The sequence below is a fragment of the Dryobates pubescens genome, chromosome 7, assembly GCF_014839835.1.
Source record: "Dryobates pubescens isolate bDryPub1 chromosome 7, bDryPub1.pri, whole genome shotgun sequence".
Classification (NCBI taxonomy): Eukaryota; Metazoa; Chordata; class Aves; order Piciformes; family Picidae; genus Dryobates; species Dryobates pubescens.
Window position 1 is genome coordinate 17,326,734 of NC_071618.1, and position 17,446 is coordinate 17,344,179.

Below are 17,446 nucleotides of genomic sequence, written 5' to 3' on the forward strand. Positions count from 1 at the left end.
TAATATTCCTGTCAGTTTCAGGCTGCTAAAGAAAAAAAAATGGGGTAGGATTTCTTATTTATATTTATAGGATGCCTGTGGGGAAGACAGTAATGCTGTATATGGCAGTTTGTGTGGACATGCGGTGCTAAATGTATATTAAAAAAAAAGATAACAGACCTATTGACGTTTCTTTGTAGCAATATGGATGAAAAGCTGGAGTAGATCAGTAATTGACAGCTATGCAGGAGATGCATTTCCAGATTTCTTTCTGAAAAAAATATTTCACAAACTTACAATTCCTTTCAAAGTCACTAATCCATCTTTAATTATTTTCTTGATTTCATAGTTGTATTTTACAAGGTTGATGTAATGTCTGCTTTCTGCCAACATTTGATATGGACAATCCACTTTGTCGTTGCTTTGATGAAATGGAAGGCTGCTTGTGGCTGCAGTACTTTTTTCTTTTTTTCATTTTTCTTTTTCCTTTTTTATCCTCCCCCACACACCTTTTTTTTCTTTTCTTTTTCTCCTTTTCCTTCCTTCCCCCAGCACCAACCCCCACCCTCCCCACCCCCCTTTCCCCCCTTTTTTTTCCCCTTCCCTTTTTTCCATTTTTCTTTTTGGCATATGTGTGTGAACTGAGCATGAATAAAGACTTATCAGTCACTGGATGCCATAGCTTAACAGCAAGGTATTTAGGGAGCTGTCAGTTTATACCACTGATAGAATGGGAAACGTGCTCACAGGATCACAGAATGTTTGGGGTTGGAAGGGACCTCAAAAGATCATTGAGTCCAATCCCATTGCCAGAGCAGGATCACCAGGAGCAGGTAACACCAGAATGCATCCAGGCAGGTTTTGAATGTGTGCAGAGGAAACTCTGCAGCCTCGCTGGGCAGCCTGTTCCAGTGTTCTGTCACCCTCAAGTGAGAAAGTTTTTCCTTATGTTCACAGCGAGCCTTCTAAGCTCCTGTGTTCAGTGTAGTTAAATTGATGAGCATTTAAACATACCCAGTTCTATACAACTATTTCTTTTATTCCTCCCTTTCAGTATGCCTTTTATGACCACATAGACACATCTGAGCATTATTTTACTACCATGTGTATGTTTAAAATGACTGGTTTCATAAGCTGTAATTTGGACTGTTAAAGTATGTTATTTCTCTCGTTAGGGTAAGTTAACACCTTTACATCCACAAAAGTTGAGGTGTGGTCTGTTGCAGTGCATCTCTCCAGGATGAAGGGTGGTAATGACACCATGCCACAGTGGCCACCCTCACCCTGATTCTCTGCCACCCTTACACAGGTGATGCTCCAGTGTGTGGTGTCAGCAGAATGTGATGCATGGGGGGCTTCACCTTCTCACTGAGAAAAGGAAGTGGCTGTGAAGCGTGCACCTCCAGCTTGTCTTAGACAAGTAGAAATGTGATCTATCCCTTGTGAGGCCACACCTTGAGCATACTGTTCATTTTTGGGGCCCTTACTACAAGGAGGACATTGAGGTGCTGGAGAAGGTACAAACTGGCAGTGCTATGAGGAGCACTGGAGAGAAGGAGGTTCAGGGGAGACCTTACCACTCTCTACAATTACCTGAAAGGAGGTTGTAGTGAAATAGTGGTCAGTCTTCAAAGTATCAAGTGATAGGAGAACAGGAAATAGCCTCAAGTTGCACCATTTGACATTCTGAAAAATTTCAAGACTGAAAGGGTTGTCAAACACTGGATCAGGCTGTCCAGAAAAGTGGTGGAGTCACCATCCCTGAGGGTATTTAAAAACCATGTGGATGGGGTGGTTAGCTCAAGGTTTAGTGGTGAACTTGGCAGTGGTAGGTCAGTGAGTGGACTCAATCTTAAATGTCTTCTCTAACCTAAATGATTCTGTGATTCTATGATTAGACCAGAAGAACATCTTTATGGCATGACTTCTTGAAGCAAGTGTGCAATCCCAGTTGAGGTTGCTTACATTTAGTTACACATGTATGACTAAGTACCCATGTGAATCCGTTCCTAGTGGTACTAGCTGCTTTCAAGTGGGAGGTAATAGTGTTTGTTGCTTTTTCTTCATGGAGGCTGGGCAGCACGGGAGTGTTTATGTCTTCACTGTTGCAGAGTAGATAAAGAGATTTTGAATATTTTTTTTTTCCCCCTGGTAAATACAGTGTACTTGTACAAGTAAATTGGTATCTAGGCCAGTTGCCATTGAGGAGTTGAGGCTACTATGCAAAGCAGTATTTATTAATAACATTTGTTTATTGAACTACAGTGTGATGCAATGAAAATTCTCTGGCTTGAGGATTAGCTTGGTCTCTGAGGAGAAAAAATTTCCAAGAGTGTGCACCCATGAGGGCAGACACACACACTTAGAAGTGCCAAAATCCTTCTGTCCCTAGCAGGACCTTCTCATAAAACCTTTTTATTTTCCAGAGAGGCAAATTAATGGATTACAGAAGTAGCAATAAAGTATTTCTGCAATGTGTGATGAAGTAAGTGTACATAAATGCTTTGTAAATGCTTTGCAAGATAGATGGAATCGTTCTGCCCCCTCTATTGTGTTATACAGAAATATTTCAGTGAATGCAGTGCCCAGCAAAGTATACTAGAAATGCCAGATGCATTTAGAAATAATGTGCTACCTCTCTTGGAGTCCTTGATATTTGGAATTCAGGTTGCACAACATTGAATGCTATTGGTGGCATTTGGCTGTTGCAGTGGACAATCCTAGTTTCTTTTCTGATGTTTACATCCTAAGTGTTGATTCAATCTGTATTATATTTCTTTCATCATGAAGTATGTATAAACATTTTAAATAGGTGTGGCAGACTGTCAAGTGTTTTCATTATTTGGGTGATAGGTTTGAACATCTATTCCAGAGTATCAATAGGCACCTGCAGAAGCAAAGTGGGTATGTAACACCTGAACACATTCTGATTCATGCAATTAAAACAGTTTACAGAGTGAGAAAGAAAAGAATATCACATACTGAGGTTTGGTGTCTTTTTCATGGAGAACAAAAGAGGTTTGATTCTTGCACTACAAGTTTAGCCTAACTATTGTGTGGTGGAGGAGGTTTAATGAATCATTGTTGAACTTTGATACTGCCAAGTATTTGACCATTAAATAGTCTGAAATGTGTACATAGCACTTTGGTGACAGACCCTTATTTAACTGTGATTAATTGACATTGAATACTTATTTAATTACTTCGGAAGAAATCGTAACAACACTGTGTGTTCTGATTGAGTTATTTGATGTAAAAACAAACATAGGACTATTGAAGAGAGCACATTCCCTCTTGCAACTTGCTACTGACGCTGCACACCACATGGAAGTCTGAGAATGATTAAACTGGCAGATACTATTTACAAATTTGGATGCTGTTGTAGCATTGGCCTTGATCTCTTAAAAGACTTGTTAGTGGTTTCATGACATTTTCATTGCCTTAGGAGGTTTATATTTAATGTTTTCTTTTTGCTTTTGAAGGCCAGACTGAAACTCAATGAGATAAGTAAAGGATGCAGGTATTAAGTAAGCTTGAATATCTTTATATGGTGAAAATACTGGGCTAGATTTAAGAACCATTGTTTTGTGTCTTGGATCTTTAACACAGAAATGTTCAGTTAGGGATTTGGGCTTTTTTGAAAATAAAAAGTATTGTGAGATGGCCATGTTGATAGTCTGTAGGTTTGGGAGACAAGGATATTAGAAGTTTTGGAGAGAGTTTTGGGTGTCTTGCAGGTCCTGCCCTTTTGAATAGCAGGTGCAACAGTTTAATCTGAAGAACCATCCCCAGAAGTTAGTTTTGCAAATGCCAGTAGAAGCTGTAGTCATCACTGTCGCTGTTTGGAGTCCTGACTCAAAATGGCTACTTTACTTTTCATATCTGGAATGTTTTCTCTTGCATGCTTAATAATGCATAACTAAGCCACTGATTTGCTGTGCTTCCAGTAAGTGGAAACAGTTGTTTCTTCATACCTTGCGAAATAGACCCTCATTTACTTGAAGGCATCCTTATAAATGTAGCAATCCTTCTGGATGCAATATCGTAATGGCTATGGGGCATTTTGTGGATATTTGCAAAGCATAGCACTTCTCCTTGGAGCTTTGCTCTCTCTTCTATATGGTGAAGAAACTTGCTTGCTTCAGTGGGTTACTGTAGCTTATTTCTGCATAGGATGTCCTGAATAAAATGCCAGTTCAGTTACATCTGTATGAGCAGAATCTGAAATACATCTCCAGGCTTGTATTTTCTCATGCACTGTCACAGGAGTAATATAATTTAAAACCAGCAACATGAGAAATAGGACTAGATCTTGTGACATCTGCTTTTAACTGTAGGAAGGCATTAATGGTCACTGAATAGCCATTACAAGAGGGAGATGTGGACCTCCTAGCAAGAAGCAAGGTGTTTTCCTAGGCTTAATGACTTCAGGTGTTGTTTTCCTGAATGACTATGTGCAAACACTAAATAGACCATAAATGTTTGGGGTTTTTTTCCCAATAATTTGAAATTACAAAAAAAAAAGTTATCCTACCAAAGATTCATCTGGATGTTTGCTGTGAAGCATCTGATTCATATCTCCACTGTTTAGATTGTTTTAACTATATCAGGTGGACTGTAAAGGATACCAGTTTTCAAGGTTTGACTTTTTGATATACCATTTCTTTTGCTCACTTTTATTTTACTCCATGTCATTTTACAGAATTACTGTTTTTACGTTTTAAAGAGGATTAGGCAGATTAAAAGATGTACTCATGTTTTATTGATAATGTCAGATGAATTTCCACTTTCCTAGGATCAGCTCACAGCTCTGTAGAAAGACTATTATACTTAACAATTTCATAAGGTGATTGCCAGAATACAGCTTTAGCAATTAATGAGCAACTTGATTACCAGTGGGAGCTGAGGTAGGTGGTATTTAGGGGATGTATGGGAAAATAGTAAGATGGAGGACTACCAAGGCTGCCTCAGGTGAACTAAGTTTTCCTTCATGACTGTGTTCCTTAAAGAACTTCACTGGAAGAGATGTTACTGTGGATGAGAGCATTGCCACAGTTGCTCTTGGTGTGCAGGATGAAGGGAGGTATTCTGGAACTCTTCTTTATATCTGTGCTGGATTGTTACCCCTGAGAATGCTGGGACAGATGTCTGTCATACTTGAAGCCTAAATCTCTTCTTCTTACAACGCAGAACCTTTCTCAGGAGATGGTTGAAGGCTGTCACAACCTCTTGCTGAGCTCTTCTCCCTGGTATCTAGTGATAACACTTACGAGAATGGTTCACAGCTGTGCCAGAGGAGGTTTAGACTGGATGTTAGGTAGCATTTCATTGCTGGGAGGGTAATAAAACACTGGAATAGGCTTCCTAGAGAGGTGGTTGATCCCTCAAGCCTGTCAGCATTCCAGAGGCATTTGAACAATGCCACTAACATTTTTTAACTTTTGGTCAGCCCTGAATTAGTCAGGCAGTTGGACTAGATGATTGTTCTAGATCACTTCCAACTAACATAATCTACCCTATCCTAAGAATTGCTGAAAAAAACACCCCAGAAATCCAGACTTAAAATCTGCAAATACCTCCTTGAGCAACTCAGCAGGTGATTCTTCGTTGGAAATCATAGGGGATGGAAATGAGAGCTGAACTCCAAGATACTGCTGGAACTGAAATGAGTTAAATTGCTTTTGACAGCAAGCATTTTGTAATGGCTTCTCTCTTCTAGCCCTTAAGGCCTTGTCCATATTGTACAAAATGAGAGTAAGCACAGCACTTTTCCAGGAACAAGTCTGGATATGCTGTTCCACTTGTGTGAAGAAGATTATGAAGGGGTTGCTTGATTCCTGGAGGTACCAACATTGGACTGGTCTGTGCTGCGATTGTAGAAAGTGGCCAGCCTGAGTGACCTTGCTGCCTCCTAACAGTGTTGCATGAGATAGCCGTTGTGCAATAGCTTTTTATGTCAGTCTGAAACCATTACAGATAAAACTTCAAATCTGGAGTTGGAGGGAAAGGGGGATTCTGAGGCTGAATTAATGTGGGGTTTGCTCACTACGGGAATGATCCATTTGTGTACAGCTTGTAAACTGGGGAGTCTTGCAGCATTTCACAGAAGGGCTCAGCACTGTCACCTCCACTTGCTCTTTACTCTTAAATATAGTGAAGTCACTCAGGAGGCAAGTGATAAATCTGGGCACTGATTGCTAATACCCTGAGCCAGATCCATCTTGTTTCCCTCATCTTCCCCTTGTGGACAGAGTGCTAAGGAAAACCCTGTCAGAAGGAAGCATTCAATGTCTTTAAATGATTTTTTTATTGCCAGTGTACTTGGTTCATCTGAAAACAACCTGGAATGTGATATTTAGGGATATTGAGTCTTAGCTACAGCATGCATGCACTGTATGCTAGATCACTCTTTCATGGCCAGCCTTCATGTAAGGAATCACAGGAAAAGGAAATTTTAAAAAACACTGCCTTGTTTGAGTTCCTTCTGATACATCTACTCCAACATGAAATCAGTGAAAGAGCATATCACCAGCTGCCATTTCCAGTAAAAAAGATAAAGGAGATTTTGCTGAGTCTTATGCTGCTATCTCTGTGTGCAAAGCCTAAAAAACAGGATGAATTGTCTGCAGTAAGTAATTGCCTGTGCTAGTAAAATACTGCAGAACAAGCTGCTTACCACCAGTATCTCTTTTTGGAGTCATGTCCCAGGTCTTAGGATAAGACTCTTTGTGTATTGCTTGGTGTGCAACAGAACCTCAAAAAAGTTAATTTGACGTTATGCAACAAAAGTCAAAATTCTGATAGCCGTGAACACAAAGGCAGAATGATGGTTTCTATAGAAGATATTTTGGTATCTCTTATCTCTGAGTTATGTCTTCAACTCCATGGAAACTTTAAACTTAACTGCTTTCAGTTTAATGAGCTCCTTTGAGGGGAAGTCTTTTGTTGCCAGTGCAGTGAATGTGTTTGTACCAGTTAGAAGTAATAATAGAATCAAGATATATGGAGATAAAAAAGCAGTGCGAGTACATGTGCAGACATTGCACACCTTTTGAAAAGGCCAAATTCCCATTTTTGGTTTAGTTTCTTTCCTGGTGAATAGAGATATTGATTAATAGAGAAAGATAGTAATCCATTTACGAGTGGCAGCATCATGGCTTCTAATTATCAAACAACTCTTGCTATAACTGATTTTTTTCACTGGAGTAGAACTTGGGAAAATAGAGAAGCATAAATGCTTCACTGACAGCAGATTAAAAATTGTTTTACTACCTTTAATAAAGATAGCATTGTCAAGGTTTTGAATAAATATAAATGGAAGACTGCATGAATGAAAACCTACCTGAAATTGTATTTTAGAAACACCTGCAGTTTGATTCCATGTATGTAGCGGAGGGGCTGGAAGGAAAGTATCATAGTATCAGTCAGGGTTGGAAGGGACCACAAAGATCATCTAGTTCCAATCCCCCTGCCATGGGCAGGGACACCCCACACTAGATCAGGCTGGCCACAGCCTCATCCAGCCTGGTCTTAAAACACCTCCAGGGATGGGGCCTCAACCACCTCCCTGGACAACCCATTCCAGGGCTTCACCACTCTTATGGGGAAGAACTTCCTCCTCATGTCCAGCCTGAATCTCCCCACCTCCAGCTTCATTCCATTCCCCCTAGTCCTATCACTACCTGATATCCTGAGAAGTCCCTCCCCAGCCTTCTTGTAGGCCCCCTTCAGATACTGGAAGGCCACAATTAGGTCACCTCGGAGCCTTCTCTTCTCCAGACTGAACAGCCCCAACTCCTTCAGTCTGTCCTCATAGGAGAGGTGCTCCAGCCCTCTGATCATCCTCGTGGCCCTTCTCCGGACACATCCCAGCACGTCCATATCCCTCTTGTAATAGGGGCTCCAGAACTGGAGGCAGTACTCCAGGTGGGGTCTCAGCAGAGCTGAATAGTGGGGGAGAATCACCTCCCTTGACCTGCTGGCCACACAGGTGGCCACAGGAAAGTACTACAAAAAGATGAGTTAGTTCAACTACCATCCATTTGGGACATTCACACACTGGTGAGTTTCAGTCAAGGATAGGAACAGACTCTGTCTGATGTTACTTGATGAAACTTGCATTAAGTTGGCTGAACTGTAAACCTTGCTCTGCTTATGCTGAGCATATAAAGCATGTGTGTTTCACCTGTTGGGTTCTATTGAACTATTATCTTCAAAGCCCATTTTAGTTTCTTCCTAGCAGTTAAAGTAAAGGTTTTATATTTAGGTGAAAGGCATTTGTAAAAAATTATTCTTCAAAATAGATTGCAGTGGTTGTAAAAGATTCCCTTCATGGTGGTTTAAAAAAGTGGTTTTTATCTTTAGATTCCAGCAGTTTCCTTTTAACTGTTACTAATATGGTAAAGCATGGTGTGTTTAAGATATTTTCATCTTTTCAGGAATTATATATTTAATTTTTTTCTTCTCCAACCCTGTTTCTGTAGGAAGAATCTTAAATCGTTTCTCCAAAGATATTGGCCACATGGATGACTTGCTTCCATTGACGTTTTTGGACTTTGTGCAGGTAATTTGGTTACTCCTGTCAAAGGCTTCTGCACTGCATTCTGAATCAAGGTGCCTGTATGCTTTGGTGAAGATCAGCTATTTGTCACAGATGTTGTTGAGCTGAATGGAAGTGCTTGTTTGTGAAAGGAAGGTGCGGTTGAAATTTAATGTGTCAGTAAAAAGCTAACATGAGTAATAACTGGCAGGTAGGAGTGGCTGTACACAGCTTGCTATTATGTCAAGATTTCAGTTCGTAGTAGCTACATGCTTGGTAAATTGCTCCTGATTTGCCTCCTAGCAATCTGGCAAGCTTATTGCTGTTATAAGAAATATGTCCATAGTAAAGAAACAATCAACTCACATGAAAAGATATCACAGATTAACCTAATTATGTGTCTACTTCCACAAAGAATCAAATGCTTACCACACCATTTTGGATTAAAATAGGTGTGGCTATTTACAAAGAAAAGATTAGTAGTAATAGGGTGAATATAATAGCCTTAATAGGAACAAGTGAAATAAGTTGCTGCAGACAAGAAAGATGGACAAAGCACTGAGATTTTTATGATGATGAAAGGATAAAGGATTATATATGACATCAAGGTAGGTTTTTTTGTTGCAGTTGCTATTAATCCTCCTTGTAAAAAAGTGTGGAGGATAAAGTTGCAAAAAAATGGATCATACTATATGAAAAAAAACATGAATCAAGGAGTACTCTACTCTGGTGAGTAGCAGGGCCACAAAAATGATCACAGAGTTGGAGCACCTCTCCTGTGAAGACAGGCTGAAAGAATTGGAGCTATTCAGCCTGGAGAAGAGAAGGCTCTGGGAAGACCTTATATAGTACATTCTTGTATCTGTAGGGGACCTACAAGAATGCTGGGGAAGGCCTGTTTAGAAGGGCTTGTAGCAATAAGATGAGGGGCAGTGGTCTGAAACTGGAGCAGAGTAGATTTATGTTGGACATGTGGAGGAAGTGTTTTACAATAAGGTAAAATACTGGAACAGGTTGCCCAGGGATGTGGTTGAGGCCCACTACCTGAAGACATTCAAGGTTAGAGTCGATGTGGCCCTGGGCAGCCTGATCTAGTTGGAGGTTTCCCTGCTTACTGCAAGGACTTGGGACAAGATGACCTTTGAGGGTCCTTTCCAACTCTATGCATTCTGTGAATACACAGAATCGTAGAGTCTAGGGAAAAAAAAGTCTTAATAGATCAGACTGTCATGCTCAAGTCAGATATATTTCTTAAAGTACTATTACTAACTGGGCTTCATCTCTTAGAGGGAACTTATTCAGAATCTAAACCTTGTTTTGACTTCCTTAAAGCTAAACCAAAGACATTTTAGGTTGAGCTGTTTAATCACATTGTTAATGCATAGCTCTTGAAAATAGGAGGAAAAACAAATCCAGTAAGTTAGTAAAAACACTTCTTAAGATGAAGTCTTTTTAGTAGTTCAGTGCAGGTGTCGAGTGTGCGTTTGTTTTCAAAAGTATTTCCAGCACCACCTGTCATTTTACCTATTGATTAAAGCAGCTGGGCAGGGGATGTGTGGGTATTGTGAGTTAGAGTTGCTTAAAATGAATATTAAGATTTTGAATTCATGGGCAAACTCTCTGGAGGATTACACTTTCTTTTTTTGTCAGAGGTAACCAACTTGTTGCTCCAAAAGAAAGCTAAGAAGGGAGCTAACCTGTGTGCGTGGCACATGCAGAGTACCGAGTCATCTAGCAGCCCGTTGTTTGGCCACTGATACTTCAGGCAGTATATGTTTGTCAAAACTTAACTGGTCTGGGATGAAAGAACGAAGGCTGTGGCTTTGGATGTGATTGTCGTCTTCTTTCAAGCTTCTACTATGAGCCACATTTCATAAACATTTCCCCTTGTGTTGGTTACTTTGTGCATTTGTTTTAAATTGGCTGTGGAATAGTTTGTCAAATTTTGAAGTTTGTATTGTAAGTGAAAAGTTTTCCTTTTCAAAAAAGTAGAGTTGCATGTCTTACCTGTTCTGTTGGGCATCCAAAACCAAAATGTAGGAACTTATTGTTGATTCAATAATACACTGCTATCCATAGACAAAAGAACTTCCTTCTTGGCAAGTTTTCTAAAACTTACTATTCTTGATAGGCAAGTTGTTGGTTAGTGGCTGCCTTTTGAAATTCAATAGCAAAGATATGATATTTATATCTGAAGAAGCACAGATCTTTACAAAGGATAACTGTTATCAATTATGATAGAGATCTTTTGTCACTTGCTTTGTTCGCAGGTGTCTTTTATAAGACTTCCTATAATCCCTTCAGGAAGAAATATTTTCTCCTTTCTAAAAACAGTATTAGCTAAATATAAAGGCTCTGATCCCAGCCATTGTTGTTGATTCTTTGAGAGACATTTCCCAACATTCATTGTTTAAATGGTTGTCAGGAGGAATCAACTGAAACTTAATAAACAATGCAGTAACTGGTTCATCTTACTTTGTGTGTAGAAGCTTTTCTTGAGCGGATTTGCATTGAAGAAGTCCTTTTTCTCAGTTATTGCTAGGATCATTGTGCAGCATTCCAGCCTTTTGCTATATTGGCAACTCTGTGTGTAATTTCTGCACAAAGAAACACAATGTGATTGGACATCCAAAAACTACAATATGAACCTCCTTTTAATACCTATAAATAAATAAAATCTACTGGTTTCAAGAATTTTGTAATTATACCACATACAGATTTTAAGGCAATGCTAAAAATTTCTAATGTGCCTAATAAGATTTATACACAGCACTACAGTCATAATGAGCATGATTAGTCTAGACAGCTATACTGGATGAAAATTAATTCCTTAAACTAAAGGAACTGAATTTTCTACATCTTCTGTTGAGTCAATGAAGAAAAAACAATCACGTCTCTTCAAGACAGTGGATAGCTGCTGCACACTCTTGTTAAAGCAAAAATAAAAGGTATATGGCAGGCACAAAAATGCATCACAGGCCTTGTGAATTCTTCTGAAAATCCAGCTAGATTTTGCAGAACTATTGCTTTGCAATAGCTCCTAAAGTAGCAGCTCTCACTGTTTTTAAAGTTTTCTGCCATCCTTTCTTTCATTAGTTTTAAGTACACTCAAATATAGCACACCTGGTTTTGGAGAGATTGAGGGCAAAAGGGTCTGTCTTCACTCAAAGGCAGTAATTTCTCTCTTAACTGACAAATTTTAACAGTTTATGAAATGTGTCACGTTAGTGCAATTGACTGTCCTTTTGTAGAAATGACTGCTGTATCCACAAGATGTGTAAATTAAAAATAAGTCTCATTTATGAGAACACATTTATGGCTCTGTTTGACTATATGGCTGTTGAGAATTCTGTGGGTAAATGTGGAGAAACTGAAAACCAAATGTTAAGTTAGGCACTTTGACGCTTCAAATCTTTAATTGTACATTTACTGTCCAGTTCAAAGCTCACTGAAGTAAAAAATAAACTTTACAGTTTGTCATCTAAGTTTGAGCCTGCTTTGGTAGGCTCAAACTGTGACTGGCCATAAGGTTTCATACCACCTCTTCTTAAAAAAAAATGAAAAGCAATGCTGTGTTCACTATGACACTTGTTATTTCTGCTAAATACAGCACTAAATATGTTTGTAAAACCAGATAGGAATTAATGTTTGTACATTGTTTCATTACATTACTACTGTTAACCTCCTTAGCCTCAGTTCTGCATCTCCCTCTCTTTTTCCTGTCTTGAGTTACGTATTTTTGACAGGTATTTTCCAGCTATGTTACAATCTCCCTAGGTAAAGGACTACTTGTTAGAAGGCCATTACAGTGCTTTAAAACTTTCAAGGAGAATTTAAACACTACTTCACTTAGACATGCATGCTTTGTTTATGTATTTGTTAGCTTAATCAGAGGGCAGGCCTGGTTGCGACCTCAAAGAGCTGCTACAATGCAAATAATTGCAGAAAAGCTTTCTTCAGTTGGTACAAAGTTGATCATCCCATAAGTAAGTCCAAAGTGACTTAAGGAAGTCAAGTGCAATTTAAAATGACTGGGGTTTTGTTACTTAATTGTCTTAGGCTGATTCCTCCTTAAGCTCTGCAAGAGTACAGAGTTCTGTTGGTATGGACTTGACTTGTAGTTTAAAATATCATGGTTAAAATGCATAGCAATGTTTAGCTCAGTGCATCCCTAATAAAACACTGTGCTCATTTGGGAAAAGGGCAGCCAAGGAATAGAAGAATTTAATGAGGGTGTATTAGGAATTAATAATTGAATATATTTAATGGTATTTTGTGCACATTACCCCAGATATTTCTAAGCAACCAGTATTTTGAATACTGTGTTTTTGAGGGCTTGTCAAAGGCTTGTTTTAAGTACTCACTTTTACTTGAGATAGATGTGCAGATGCTTAACATCTTTAAACCATGGTCTCGGGTGATGCAGGTTGAAAATTGTATCTATAAACTGATTGAATGCATAGGGTGGTGAAATAGATTTCAGACTTTCTCTTGATTTTGTTAATTATTATGGTAAATTTCAAAGGGATGGTTTTCTTTGTAGTTTCTTGTCCTTTTAATTCTTTAGTGATCTTATTACCTGCTAATTGAGTTGATTTTCTGCTTTAGTTTCTAGTGAATTTGAGTAACTTAATGTGATGGTCCTTTCATTTTGATTTCTCAGCCTGTGTTGTGTTGGGGGGGGGGGCGGAGAGGGGCGAATCATGATTGTTTTGTTTCTGGAGAACACTGTGAACATGTGAACTATCTGCAGCTGCCCTTGGAAAAGGGCAGTGATTTATTGAGGAAAACTGAATTGCAAAACCTTTTTCCTCCCCAAAATCAACAGCTTGACTGAGTTTAAATAACTGACTTTTCATATCCTTTCATCACACACAAAGACCTAATCCTGAGACTACTTGAGCCACCAATGTAGGCTGTGGCTGAGACCACCACTGAATGTGCCGTTCCCTTCTCACCACACACAAAACACATTGACTGCAGCTTTATGAAGTGAAAAAGCTGAAGAAAAGGAAAATGTGAAGGAGGTGTCCACAGTCATTTCTTAAAAAAAAAAAAAAAAAAAGAAACAGAAAGAAAGAAATAAAGGGGGGAAAAGCTGCTGCATCTGGATATTAGGAACAAAAAGTGCCTCAGACTGGAATAATAGCTTGGGTCGCTTGCTTTCGTATGTGCACAAGAGTGGAACTGCCGTTCCTTGTTTCAGTACCACTGACCCTTGCATTTTAGTGTGTGAAGATGTCAGGGAAAGTGTGTAGAAGGAATTCCAGTATCTTTTAGTTTAACAATGACGTTGTTATTTTGTGATTTCTCTTGATGGGTGGAGTTCTAGGGGGGAAGGGTGGTTCTGTTGTTTTTTCCAGTTTATCCAGGTTTTTTAAGTATGCATGTGGGAGTTATAAGAGATATTTTATTCATTAAAGAAGAGTTCTTTCTGTGTATTTGCATGTGTACTTTTTAAATATCACCATGAATTTGTTGTGTTAAATGCCAGCTTATATTCTGTTTAGCCTGGTATGTAGAGCAGACCTGTATCTTGGAGACACTTTTTGATTTCCCTTCTGTGGAATCCTGGTAGTTTTGCTTCAAGGTTAGATCACAAGATTCTGCAGTTGTCCTGAGGTTTAAATGAAAAATGAATTCTAAAAAACAGTTGCCTTCTGGCACTTGACTACTGATATTTCACAAAACATTCTCTGTGGAACTGAAGTTCTGACTGTACATTCCCAAAATGCCTGCTGTAGTGCATCTTGCCTAATGAAAGACCATTTAAAACTTAAAAGAAAAATAATAGGAGTATATAGTTTTTTCTTTGGTTACTTTTGAGTTCTAATTTCAGAAAATGTTTAAATGGTCATTACAATTAAAAAAACAGGTTTTGGTATAGTCATTTGATAGTTGCATGTGCTGTCAGTTTTGCTACATTCTTTGAAATAAAAAGGGATTGTACTCTTAAAGAAACAAAACAGCACCACCAAAACTTCACCACAAATGTCCTGCCTGTTTACCTGGTCGTCATCATCCCACTGAATCCCCTCCCCCCTTCCAAAAAAAAAAAAAAAAAAGGAGAAAAAGACAAGGTAGGAGATTGAAGGAAGAGCAGGCTTGGGTTGCATTTATGCCTCCAAGACCAACATGCAGGAGCTGGGAGTTCAGCACAGGCACTTGTCTAAATAATACAGTTCTTTATTGACCTTTAATTCCTCTGTCCTTGGATGCCCTTATTGTTAAATCCCAGTAGCCAATTATTGTTGATGGTGACCAGTAGTGAAGATAACGGATGCCAAAGCTGTTGCTGGTCTTTACCTGTCATCATACTTCTTTGAAGGTAAAGATGAGTGTCTTGCATCATACAAGCTGCACATTTACTCCTATTGATGGTACATGTATAGGATAAACATGTAAAGTCTGGAGTCACTACTAATAGGTAGATTCCTTTTTACACATGGACCTTAGTTGCCTTGGGAAGGGTAAATGTCTGTTACATGTGACAGCAGCCATATATAACCCAGACTAATCCTTTCCCTCGCCCCTTTTTTTTTTTCATATTAGTGTGTATTATTTTTACAGAAATGGGTACATGTGTCATTTTCCACATACTAGTGTCAAGGCAACAGATATCACTGTAGTAACACAACTTACTTGTGTGAGAACATAATGACACTTTTGTAAGGTTTGTATTTACTTGGTATTGATAAGAGTTGAAGATATAATCCCCTATCTAACATGGGAAAGAAGATAAAATAATACTGGGGAAAAAAAGTTACTGGCTTTTTATCATCTTGCTTTCCTGTTTTTATTTTTTCCTCCATTTATGTGATAAATGTGGATAATGGTTTTGTTACTGGGCTATTCTTTCCATTTTCTGAATCAAAGGTGGGATGTTTTGTTTCGAATGTAGTACTCGGAAAAATAAAGCTAGCTTTCACTTAGTGTCTCTTTTTCTGGAGCATGAGAGTATTGTGAGATGCAGTCTTCCTCTTAATTTTTCTAATGTTTTAAGCAGATTGTGGCTTAGTGGTAGCTGTTCTTGCATTGTTTTGGTATATTGGACTGAAATCATTGGAATGGGCTGCCCAGGAAGGTGGTGGAGTCACCGTCATTGGAGGTGTTTAGGAGGAGACTTGATGGGGTGCTTGGTGCCATGGTTTAGTTGATTAGGTGGGTTGGATTGGTGGATAAGTTGGACGCGATGATCTTGTAGGTCTCTTCCAACCTGGTTTATTCTATTCTATTCTATCTGTGAATACAAAAATTTCAGTCATGTTTACATTGACTTTTCTCCAAACTGATTCTCTGTTTCCCTTATCAGATTACTCTCAGTTCATTTGTAACAGCTAGAAAGCAGGACAGTTGTGTGGAATTCCAGTGACATGTCCTCATTCTGTGTGTTTTGGAAATGTCCTCCCTTTCAGTTAAGGTGGAATTTGTAAAGGTTCCAGAGAGAGATTCCATTTGTCTGGAGCTTTTTATCTCTCTTAGAAGGTATTTTCTTGTTTACTCTTCTTACTGTGAAAGAGAGCTAAGGAATACTCCGAATGTAAGTGAACTGGTGTTCAGCAGTTTTCTCCTCTTCTTTTTGGTCTATCTTTCTTTTCTGCTTTTAGTGCCAAAGTGGGGTTTTTTTAATTAGTTGTTATTAGGTATATACCTGAATTTTTAAGCATTATTGCAGTCTCTCACATCTGTAGCTCAAGCCGATGATTATTTTTAAGACTTCTGAAGATCATTAACATTTCCAACACTTCACTGTAGTTAGAAATCTTTTAATTCTGCTGTCAGTCATAGAGTGTAACAATCCTGTTCCAAATGGTGATAAGTACAAATCTTCTAGATTGCCTTAAACTACTGATACACTATAGATAGCATAATGTGTGCTTACAAACAAATTAGGATTTCACTGTTCGGCAAAGGGACTGGAGATTCCACTTTTGATGTAAGAACGAAGGAGAAACTTGGAGGTAATTTGAATTACTAAGCCATATAGCTGGGGTGTGTGTGTGTGCGTGCATATTTATGCCCAGGACACACATGTGAGACAATTATCTTTATTTTTAAAAAAATTAAAAAAAAAAAAAGACAATATCTTGTAGAAATGTGCTGCCAGGGTTATTTGTGCATCTTGTGCAGAACATAAGATCTTTTTTCCTGCTGAAGCTGATACTGTAGCTGTCTGGTAAGCTGCAGCTGATTTGAAAACTCCAGACAAGGTTGCTCTTCAAAAGGTAGAGGTTGTGGTGTGGGCAGTTTGGTACTGCAAAAGATGATAGCTCACCTGGGAGCTGAGTGTCACACGTCTTTGGGAAGCTTATATCACTTTGTGTTACTTCTGTGTTACGGAATAATTTTGTACTATTTTCTGAAAATAGATTAATTTGGATTTCACTCTTGAAATAGTGAAAGTCTGTGTGTTAAACAGGGCTCTTTCAAAGGTTCAGCAATAATAGCTAGTCCTGCAGTGTGGAAGAAGAGGATGCTGAACAATCACATGTTCTTTCACAGTCATGTCCCTGAATCTTTTTTTTCTGTTTTCCTTGCTGGATTTTGAAATCAGTCTGGTGTTTAAACAAGTAGAGCTCTCTTAGTATGAAAGTCACTCACATGCTAACAAGTTTAGAGCTTTCCTTCTAAAACTGAAAACACGCTGGCTTTTGGCACCCAGTTTAGTTGTCCATCCTTCTGTTAAACATAACGTAACATTGAGAAGAAGAATTTATTGTTGTTCTCACTTGATAATCTGGATACTTACGTTGGCAAGTGCATATTTGTTGATGATTTGCGATAACTTTCTGAAAAGCGTTCCTGACGGTCTTGGAACATAATTAGCTGCCAAATAAGTTTCTTTTTACATCTTCAGATGCCGCTGAGTTCTGTACCTGCAGAGAATTGCTGAACTGGGTGAAGCCTGATGGTGGTGGTGAGAGGCTG

At 38.8% G+C, this 17,446-nt stretch overlaps 1 protein-coding gene across 1 annotated transcript in view; it reads left to right on the plus strand.

Annotated features, from left to right (window-relative positions):
- ABCC4 (ATP binding cassette subfamily C member 4) overlaps nt 1–17,446 on the plus strand; it is a 157,115-nt gene that overhangs the window by 86,892 nt on the left and 52,777 nt on the right. The window contains exon 20 of the mRNA XM_054163062.1: nt 8,463–8,542. Coding sequence (XP_054019037.1) covers nt 8,463–8,542 — 80 coding nt within the window. The remainder of the gene's footprint in view (nt 1–8,462; nt 8,543–17,446) is intronic.